This window comes from Maniola jurtina, chromosome 7, assembly GCF_905333055.1.
Source record: "Maniola jurtina chromosome 7, ilManJurt1.1, whole genome shotgun sequence".
NCBI classification, from domain to species: Eukaryota; Metazoa; Arthropoda; class Insecta; order Lepidoptera; family Nymphalidae; genus Maniola; species Maniola jurtina.
Window position 1 is genome coordinate 6,907,182 of NC_060035.1, and position 11,585 is coordinate 6,918,766.

General features: G+C 35.5%; 2 protein-coding genes across 2 annotated transcripts in view; one reads left to right on the forward strand and one right to left on the reverse strand.

Annotated features, from left to right (window-relative positions):
* The window catches only part of LOC123867247 (tissue inhibitor of metalloproteinase), a 63,185-nt gene extending 61,153 nt beyond the window's left edge, over positions 1 to 2,032 (reverse strand). The window contains exon 1 of the mRNA XM_045909226.1: positions 1,766 to 2,032. The gene's annotated coding sequence lies outside the window, so the exon portion shown is untranslated. The remainder of the gene's footprint in view (positions 1 to 1,765) is intronic.
* The window catches only part of LOC123866734 (synapsin), a 99,431-nt gene that overhangs the window by 81,459 nt on the left and 6,387 nt on the right, over positions 1 to 11,585 (forward strand). The window contains exons 9-11 of the mRNA XM_045908414.1: positions 8,347 to 8,439; positions 9,707 to 9,819; positions 11,320 to 11,416. Of these exons, the coding sequence (XP_045764370.1) occupies positions 8,347 to 8,439; positions 9,707 to 9,819; positions 11,320 to 11,416 (303 nt within the window). The remainder of the gene's footprint in view (positions 1 to 8,346; positions 8,440 to 9,706; positions 9,820 to 11,319; positions 11,417 to 11,585) is intronic.

An 11,585-nucleotide genomic window follows, 5' to 3' on the forward strand; every position in this document is an offset into this window, starting at 1 on the left:
CATTACAAAAATGTTCCCGTTTTCTGAAAGAGGGATCCCGTAACTTGTTCCGCTCAAGAGCTCATGTATTGGTATAGAAGATACCTACAATAATGGAATATGTAGTGATACGCTCTGTTTATCATGTATGACATCGGGTCCTACTCCTGTATTCTGTTTTGTATTTTATCCAACGTGAACTGTCCATTTATATCATTACTAGAGGATGCCCACGACGTCGTCCGCGTGAATTTAGATTTTTATAGATCCCGTGGGAACTGTTTGATTTTTCGGGATAAAAAGTTGCACAGACAGACACACTTTCGCATTTATAATATTAGTATGGATGGATTTATAGCGCAGTTGCATACATGCAATTTCACAGATTTTTTTATAAGTGTAATTGCGTTTCTTATTAAGTTTTCACGTTAGGCCGCGGATACACCTGCAAATACTCACTTTAAATGTTTAACTTACGTCAAGTTCAACGTAGTAAACGTTATTTTATTCGACTAAATTATTTACATTCGGTATATTTATTCCAAACTTTTGGATGTTGGACTGGATGAATTAAGTATCTACCTACATTGGATCCTATATATTCAATGTCTTTATAAAACACACCATCAGAAACTATTCACACGTCGTTAGCAAAATGTTTTGCTGGCATTTGAGTGGGAGCGATCAGTACCTACGTCAAGGAGCGAATCTTGACCATTATGCAATAAAGGCGTTTGATTAATCAATAGAGCTGTGGGTCCCGCGGGATTGCTAACGACGCGCTTCCTTCACCTCTATTGGCAGGTCTTTGCACTTCTCCAACCACACTCAATAGATGTTCTATTTTATAATATTTTGTACATTCGTCATATGAAAGTTTGTCTTTGTAGTTTGGTTGTGTGTGGTATGTGGAACTTAGTATATGGAAGTTATGAATGCTTGAGTTTGTTTGATCTTATGAATTTGTTGGTAGTATTCATAATCAACAATCTCTTCGATTCAATAGCGTGACTTGTAGTGACTTCCTGAAGTATAACTTAGAAATAGCTACTGGAAAAATAAGTCCGTTCTGTTTGGAATGTTGCAAAGTCAATTCCTAACTTAATAAGAAAGTGACTGTTTTTTGACGTTTTCTGTATTAGATAAATTACATCGAATTACACGTGAGTACAAATGCTTTTGAGTTTTTGGGAATAAATTAATTTTCGAAAATATGGTTCAAGCCAGAATTTTTTTTTTGTTTGATTTTATTTAATTATTGTAATTATGTAACTAGAATCTTCGTAGATATTATCTTTTAAATTCTTGAAAATAAATATAATTGAAATGAAAGTGACTAAGCTTTGTATTTTTTCGCAAGTAAAATATACATTAGGTATACATAGGTACATAGGATCAATTAAGTTTTTAAATGTAGGTACTATAGAAATTGGACCAGTCTAACCTAAATTTGAAATGCTAATCTAAACCTGGATTATTAACTAACAGTTATTGAATGTTTTAGGACGCTAACCAAACGTTAACGATGTTTACAAAATGTGTCACGTTTGCTTTACAAGCAATGTCCACATAGTTGCAATTATGTACCTGATCAGCAAATAGTTTTTATGATATTCAGGCGTCACGCCGGTTATAATCGATTACGTAGGACCTATTAGTAAAGAACAATAAAGGCTTATTTGTTTCAATGAATGAAACTTACACTAAAATATAGTTACTGATCTTAACAATATGAAATATCGTAAAAATATCAATAAAATAATCAATAACAATATAAACATTGCACCTGCACACGTTGATGTTTCAGTTTCACTTTCAGTAGGTATAGTACTGTTCATCCAATGGTTTGTGGCCTTCACTGTAACTCACTAGATGGGGTTCGAAATGTATCGGATAGGGTTATGTTGTGTTTTAAAACTGTTTATCGTGAGTGCTCCCGCGCAATACCGGCTCGCGTCGCAATCGACACGCGTTCTGCGTAGCGGGCAATCAGTGACTGAACGTTTCGTTCTGTCGGACCAGTTATTATGCGCCCACTGTTGCCATCAATAACTTCAGTAACACGTGGGCCTCGGCATGCCGAGCCAGGCGAGGCCCTCGCTGCGATATCACAGCCTCACAGGGCTCTTATCGGTGCATCGCGGTAAAAGCCGATGATTCATCAAAATTAGATTTCGCGCATGACATCAGCGGGTCGCACCTCATGTAAACAAGAGATGCCGCCGGATCTATAAACTTCAAAGTACATTCTGAATATATGAAGCTTCTTACAAAGTAGATATACGTTGCAGATTGCTTATCGTTACAAAACGGTTTGTGATGACGATTACTCGGAAGAACTGAGATTCGTGAGAATATGAACTTGTGAAAAAGGAGTACCTACCTACCTATCTAATTGTTATTGTAGCGGCGTCAACAATTCGCATCCTGTAATATTGTTGCTGAAGCTATTTATGTACTGAAACTAAATAACCATTACTGGCAAGCAAAATGCGGTCATAGTGAATAATCAAAAACTCTACTATCTACCTACTTATTAAAATATGAATTCTTCCACATGGTTGGATATAAAGAACGAAGGAATTCTTATTTACCTTACTATGCCTAATACCCTTTTTATTCTAAGCTAATTGTTATAAATATCTATATATTTTTCAATGACTTCATTATGAACCCTGTATTTCTAACTCGAATGTAACAAACAATATACTCGAACAAACAAAACATTTTCATTAATTGACGTTAATTACGATTGGCGAAGGAGTCAGGTGACACAAATAGGTTTCAATTAGTTGCACGTTGCACATACCTGCATGTTTGTAGATGCCTCTTATCAATATGGGTCGGGCCAAGATTAGCGCAATATTTTCTTTTACACGGCCTGTGAATAACTTCGATGATCCTTCTTTTGGAATGTATGCCTTATTCATCTAAACTGGATCGTCAAATATTGGGAAATCTGTATATACCACTAGGTTTACTAAAATATATGGCATTTGCTAAGGTCTGGTTTATGTGCTAAATATTCGTCAAATCCGAAGGCACAATCTGTTATAATTTAAGCTTACTAATTAACAACTTAAGTAGGTAGTTACAATTTTTTTAATTAAAACAAAATATCAAGAACTCATACTCGTACATAACGGAAATTAATTACTTGTACACGTGCCGTCGCGCTCTGAATTAATTAATGTTTTAGATTTTTTAACGTAACTTCAAAAGATGTGTTTTAAAAGTTATTAACGTGAAATTAATAGACGCTCTAAGCATGAGCACAGCACCAATAATTGCAAATAATTGCACCAATTTCGTTGCGACCACAAAATTGAAAACGTGTGTCAGGAGAAAAGCAATTTTGGCAATATTTTGAATGCCTAGCGGGTATAACTATCTGTCAGCGGGCTGTATATTATAAACGGTAATAGGAAAATAGTTAGAGTAGGTATTTTGTATATCTTGTACGATGGTACGGAACCCTCCGCGTGCGAGTCCCACTCGCACTTGATCGGTGTTTGGTCAAAAAACAATAAAAGACATTCGACTACACATTTTGATAAGAATAACATTACGTTATTCAGGGGCGTCTTTTTAAACCATTGATTCAAATTTCATTATTTCAGACCCTAATTTGGTGTAAATTACGGTAAATCAATGAACTCATCGATGTAAATGAACTCAACCTTAAAACATTCACATACATAGTTCGAAACAGCGATAGACATTGGGGTCCCAAATAGCGAACTCGCATCGAAAAGTGCAACGTTGGAAGACCCCCACTAGGTCGACGGACGACATCAAATAAGTCGCAGGGAGTTGCTGAATTGAGCCGTAAGACCGTGGCGGGTAGTAGTTTCTACAAGCGACCCATGCCCAGCAGTGGATGTCAATCGGTTGACGATAACGATGAAGTTGATACCCGTAGCCATAACCCAATGTTCCCTGCAAATTACCAATTGCTCGATGTCCGCCGGAAATTTGTCTTTCGGTTATTTTAGGCTTCGGTTTAAAAGCTAGGCCTGTATACCTATGTACCTGGGATGCAAATGTGCCTTTCATCAAAACCGAGTTAGCCCTGAAAAGGTAACAGATGGATACGCATTTATAATACTAAAGCCATGGATGTGAATTACTGGCAAAACGTGTTAGCCAAGATAAAAGCCTGACATTGCCTCAATACACTTTGATGAAAGGTTCAAAGGAACTGTAAAAAAAAATCTCCTCTTACTTTCTGTTCGCGTTCAATGATACTCGATACCTCTGTCATGCTCAAAAACATTTTCACTCATGTAATTTGAATTTCTATACCTATTATAGTTTCACAAACATAAGACGTTTGTAATTGTAATAACACAAAACAACGTTTTGTGGTAATTAATCCTCGGACCATTATTAAGCTTAATTTGTTTAGTTTCATAAACTTATATCAAACATTGGTCAACCATGATCTAATATTCTGATTCAGACATAGTATTCAATAATTTCTGTGCAGTTTTATTCATACAAGCATACAATCGATTTAATACGATTTTTTCTGGTGATAAAAAGAACTTATCTTATTTAACAATTAGTATAGGTATATAATTATTTTTAAAAGCCGGATAGAAAATGTACACTAAGTTTATTAAAGGTGATAATTTTATCGATGAATGTAAATAACATTACTCGTAAGTTAGGTCAGTAGCAGTAGGTAATGAGTAGGTACACCTTCGTTTAACTTGCACGCTCAATTCCGATGATTAGGTAGATAACACCACAACTAGGTAAGTATATCATAGATACACTCTTAATATACAAATGCATGGCGATGGCGGTAAGATAACATCAAAGGCAGTCATTATAGTGATAAATGACAATTGTCTTGTCCTTTGAGGACAATATATGCCATCTAGACTTGTGCAATACTATTTCTCGCCTGGTTATAGTCATTAAGAGTTATTCTGAGCGACGACGGTATTGATATTTGAATTGAATGCTTCCATAGACGCCGCAAAGTTATCATATAGATCGATCGGGAGATAAGAATCCTTGTTATGGTGCAAATTATCACCGACCTCGTGGCGCCGCGTGCTTAATCGTGTAACAAAATGTCCTCGAAAATCGACGTAGAAAATAAACCCATGACTTCACGACGCAAAAATGTGCCCAAGTATTGTGAAAAACTTACTCATCAATTCGTTCCCGTGTACGCAACATACCAACGTTTTAAGACTGATGCGTCTGGCACGTAACAATGCGTAAACACTAAACAAGGACTCAAAGGATATTAAGTTCGAGTGGATAGCGTCGTTTAATCGCTAGAGGTCTCAATACACAAGTTGTGGCGAACCATAAATAGTAATATATGCAGAGCGATGATGTCTGTTTCTCGAAGTTGACGGGCACCGGTGCGTCACCACTATAGCACCAAACACTTGATGCAGAGCCACCCACGATCACGCCCCCGCGGAAACCTCGTCATATTGTAGCGCCGCGACCAACAATCTCAAAAGTGTCAAAGAAAAGTTGTCTTTAGGATTAACGTCAACTTTTAACAGATTTCGTTGATCATTGAGTATTAATACTTATCGCTCCCTCTTTGTATTTGCTCTGTTCGCTTGATTTTTGCTTTTATAAGAATATACAGTCTGTCACGGCGAGAACGTAAAGACAAGGACTAGCGCCTCTCCATAATGTCAATGTAATTATTTACGCTTAACTTCATAATCCTAGAATAAACGTTTTTCTCGTGTGGTTATTTGATCCGTGCAAAAATTATCGCTTGACAGTATAATGAGATTAACTAATTATTACACGTATTAAATTTTATGCCAGCACGAAGAATATTTTTTTCCTTAGACTGTGGATAGTTTTGAGTAGTGCACATTGCACGAGTAAAAAGAATAATACCTTCCACTTTTTAGCCTGAGATAGGTTTTGTGATGCTTCGTACTTATTCTCGAGAGTGTTATTGTTTAATCTTACACACTCGCACTCCAAGGCATATGTGGCATAAAAACGTCTGTTTCGAATGCTGCATATTATAATGGAAGCGTGTTTTCGCATTTTCTAATAACTTCTCTAAATATAAGTAGATAAGTAGACACAGCTCTTAGTAGTTTCACTTTTCACTTCGTAAGCAAAGTCTATAAGTTAGGTACATAATGTTCTACTTAGTAATTCTGCCTAAAGTAGGTACTGGATGATTGTTCTCAATGGAACTTTCTTATCATTTAAATATGATAATAATACTTTACGTTGTAATATGATTTTTCAATAAGTTTACGTTTTATAAAAATCTCGATGATCAAAAAATGATCGCCGTTACTATTACTTTTACTTATATACGTAGCGTAGAGTGTAAAATTTTGTCACCTGTGAATGTCGTAATATTTCTTGAAGATTTATTTCGATCTGGTGTGGCCCTACTAAAAGCCATAAAGCAAAATAAGAAGAAGATATTGGCAATAAAATTTGATAGCTTTTTCATCTTACATCATTGCATAAAAGCAGTGAAGCGCCATTGCAATAAACAAAAATATATCACCAAATTTTATGTTTGATTTATCGATCGTCAAGTATCTCGATTTGGAATATGACAGATTATTATTGAATAAGCGCCAATATCCACTAACCTTCTGACAAACGCACGCAAACGATTTCTGTTGAAACGATTGTTATGACTAGTTGGAATCCGTTTAGTCATAAGAACTTACGATAATACACGGGAGAAAAATATGCAAGATCTGTTAAAACGTTTGCAGTCATAATTAACTAGCAATATACTAGTACTTATTAACCATTAACCTTACGAATTTACAAAATAAAAATACTAATTTAAGTTTCTGTGTGATTTCAAATTTAATAAAACCTTGCCATTTTTAGGTTTACGTAAATCATCTATTTCAAATTCCAATTACTTAAATTTAGTTTGTATTGATAATTGAAATGTCAATAATATTGTATATCAAATACCTATTTGAAAAGAGCAACCGCCGAGTTTCTTGCTGGTTCTTCTCGGTAGGAAAGGCATTCCGAACCAGTGGTCGATGCTGTTGACGATTTAAAAGTACTTGTAAAAGTCTAATTGATTAAAAATATTTTGAACTTTAATTTGAATTTTGAAAGAACATAAAGAAATAACAATTTTGAATCAAAAATGTAAAATTAGTGTATCTGATTAACTAACTGATTTCGACGAAAAGTATCTACAGAGTTAGTTTCCATCTTGGAGACAGACATAGGCTTCTTTTTATGCCGGAAAATCAAAATATATACCTACCGCACGGGATTTCTAAAACCTAAATCCATGTGGAAGTCGGGGCATGATCTATTCTACAAATAACAAACGTAAACCTATGATTAGGTACAATACTTGATTGCTCACACAATAATCTAGGTATATTATTAGAAGTTTGCCGTCCTATTATTATTCATCATGAAGTAATTGCTTATAATAGTAACTTCAATGGGATATTGTTATTTATTATGGTATTTGATGAATATTTAACAACTTCGATACTTTTGAGGTATTTATTTTATCATAAGCAGATTTCTAAACATAAAAGTTTTTTATTTGTGAGATCCGGGAGGGCAAAACTTTTTTAATTCTCTGGCATGATAGTGCAGTGGGACTGTAGCAACACCGCCAATTCCCCAAATGCAAGCATCGACATCAGGCTTCGACCATGCTTCGACCTAGAACTTTCTTGATAGAAAAAAACCGGCCAAGTCCGAGTTGGACTCGCACACGAAGGGTTCCACCGTAGAAAAAATACATTTTTTTATTTTTTTTGTGATCACAATGTAACCACAAATTCGTGGGTTTCGGATTTTTGCCTTTACTTGTGCTATATAACACATTGCTACCTTCTTTTCATGATTCAAGGTCTGCGTGACAGACAGACAGACAACGAAGTGATCCTATAAGGATTCCTTTTTTTCTCTGGAGATACGGAACCCTAAAAACTTAATAATTTCTTTGACCCGACTCAGGACACGATTCGAACAGTATCGGGAATCGGTAGTTCGGGATCTCATGACCTCACGACCTCTCCGCAGCCGAATAAACTAGCTAGAAGTACTACATCAACGAGGCAGTCAAGTCCATACCATATACCTACTAATATTATAAAGGCGAAAGTTTGTCTGTTTGCTAGTTTTCATGACCCACCGTTAAGCCGATTTTGAGATAAAAATTAGCCTTCTGCGAGGATGCAAGCTGTCTTTGTACCTTTCGTCAAAATCGGTTATATAGTTGGGCCGTAAAAAGCTAGCAGACAGACACACACTTTTGCATTTCTAATGTTTGTATGGATTATTATTATTTTAAAGTAGGTATTACAGTTAGTTACAATACGTACTTAATAAGGGAAATTTGTTTGTTAACAGGTAATGGCACCGAAGTTCCCTGTAGTGATCAAGATCGGCCACGCTCACAGCGGCGTGGCCAAGGTGAAAGTGGACTCTTTGGCCGACTTCCAGGTAACGTTGCAGTTGTATTAGGCTCACCAAGTCTGCAGAATTTCAAGAAACTCTCATTTTGTCAGATTTAGACCATAAGGCCGACCGCACTTTGAATGCGTTTTCGTACGAATTTGTCTCGTGCGAAAACGTACGAACGCAATGAACAAACCCAACACTCCAAGTAATATGAGGGCGTGGAAACTAGATGTGATTTAGTCGAATATAACATAATACAGACTTTTGCCCGTAACATCGTCCGCGTGGACTAGACAAACAAACCGCTCAACCCTTACTTAGCGGATGTCTACGTTATAATACGGACGTCTAAAGGCCCATTAAATCATCTGTGTTGCCCGATTTATCCAAGTTCTGGTTTTGTTTTGCTATTTGTAGCATACCTATTGAGTTGTAAGTACACAAACTCTTTTATCTAAGATAATAGGTTTGAACAAGTTGGAGGTTAAAAGGTTGTTTACCAGGTGCTATCCTTGTCAGAATGTCCTCTGCGGTAAAGGATAGCATTATATCCAGTCCTGTCGATTTGTTATACCTAGCTTAAAGAATTGAACAATCGAATTAGCACGATTGACTTTGGGTTTTCAATTCCATAAAAGTGAAAAATAAAACGGGGGCAGATAATAGATAATACTCGTACCTCTCCATTCCCTCCAGAGATACCGCTATGAAAACATTTTCAGTCTAATAATAACAGTGTAAAGTTAAGTTGGAAAAATGGAGAAATAGTTAGATGTCCTGGAAAAGAAGACCTTGAAACTGGTGAACGTATTCGAACGTATATCTACAGTATAAATACATTATATCTGCAGTTTCAGTTTTACTGCACAATGGACTGATAACATTAGCATGATCGCTTTGTTCCAAACGAGATTAGATAGGAAAGAAAATGCATAATGGGATTTGCTTTTACCTGACTACGGCAAAGCCAAAAGGAAGGGTTATGATTTTAGCAGTCTATGTATCCAGATTGTGTGTTTCACCGTAGCGCCTAAACTACTGGACCGATTTTGATGAATTAGGTGACAATTGATTCGTTGTAAACGTCTGGGTCACACGGATGTTATCTATTTTACCCCTAAGGGGTTGAATTTTCAAAAATCCTTTCTTAGCGGATGTCTACGTCATAATACCCATATATTATAATATGCTTGCCTCAACCCGACCCGTTCAGTAGTTAGAAATTTCATAAATAAAAGTAAAAAAATAACAGACAGGACGAACAGATCCGCTTTTACATATTTTACAGTATTATGTACTTTTGTTTTAGGATATTGCAGGCGTGGTAGCTATGCTGGGAACATATAGTACTGTAGAGCCATTCATCGATGCTAAGTACGACATTCATATTCAAAAAATTGGTACCAACTACAAAGCCTTCATGTAAGTACCAAAAAACCAATTATTTAAGGTAAATGGCTAGATTAATATTTTTTCCCGTATTCTATAAGTAGGTATCCATCTTTATTATGTTTACCGAACTATGCTATAAAAGTAACTCATTTATATATCTACAATATTAAAAAAAATATTTTTCACAACAGCAAAAAACAGTAATAACTGTAGGAACAGAGGTGAATTATTAGAAATTTTGTAATGGGTGTGTCGATTGTTGTTGTAGATATCTACTTATTAAGTATACGTAAAACAGCAAAGAAAAAGAATATTTCTATATTATGATGCCTACGCCTTCGGTCGTGTAGATTTAGGTATTAAAAATGCCCATGGGAACTCTTTGATTTTTTAGAATAAATGTAAATTACCTATATTTATGTGCTAATGAACATCCAAACTTTTCAAATTCATAATATTTGTCACTAGGTATGGCATAGCGTATATTTTTATATTTTTATTCTATTTTAGTGCTATAAATCAAATCGCCTGACTAAATTTTGCAATTTGTGTTGTGGTAAAGCATACATGTTTCACGCAGGCACTGCACGCGACACGAATATTCGATTTTTCTTTGCCTTCTATCATAAATGACATTCATAAATTGTATTCGTAGGAAAAATCGTCTGTATTTTTTTTAAAGACTAGGTTGACCAGGCTCGGCTTCGAACAAATACTTATTCCAGAGACAAATAAAATATGAATGTGTTATCATTTTTGTATTATAATGTGAAATGTTTTGAATGCTAATGAAACCCGTATTGAGTTGCATTGAAAAGTTTAGGAAGATACCTACCAACTTTTTAACCGAAATCAAACATGTTACAATACAGATAGCAATTTTAAATGAAGATATATTATGTACCTACCTATTATTATATATTTATGTATGGTTAAAAGTTTACTTTTTACTAAGCACTGATAACCATTGATTTGCTGTTACCCGTTGAGGAGTTCGGTCTTCCATTAAATAATCTATTATCTCCGAAACTTGTCATTAGGTCGTCAATTATACTCGGAACCACCTGACTAGCTCCTGAACCTGAAATTACAACACTTGTAAAGAAATTGCCGGAGTTATGGAGTAATAGCGACCAAACTTTTCATTTCCGAATGCCGAACGAACTCAATTTTTTTTTTCAGGATAAAAACTTTCCTATATTATGTTCAGTCGAAGTACCTACGTAATTTTATGTACGAATAAAAATGCGCCAAGTTGCGTTTAAATCCATTCATTGATCCAGTGTGACCTGCGCACAGACAGATAGACGTACAAAAATTAAAAAAAAAAAACTATTTCAGGCTCTTTATCCATAATTTATTTAATGCTTCCTCCATTCGCGCTGGCCCGTGGCTGGCCCAAATAAGGTCATTCTGGCTGCCATTCAAGATGTTATGGATTTAATTAATTTTTAACTTTTCTTTCAGCTATAAAAAAATATGACTAACTTGTTACATACAAGTTACATAACTGTTTTTATGATGTTTTAGGCGCAAATCTATATCCGGCAATTGGAAAACTAATCAAGGCTCCGCAATGTTAGAAGCTATTGGCATGAACGATAGATACAAGATGTGGATCGATGAGGTAATGTTACAGTCAAAACTCTTATCCGGTCAAAACTACTTTTAGATATAACTGATCAGAACTGATAGAGCCTCGATAGCTCAACGGTTAAAGGAATGGACTGAAGTTAGAAAAGTTGGCGTAGTCCAACCTGAAGCGACAACATGGTGATTTACGCATATAAGGTACC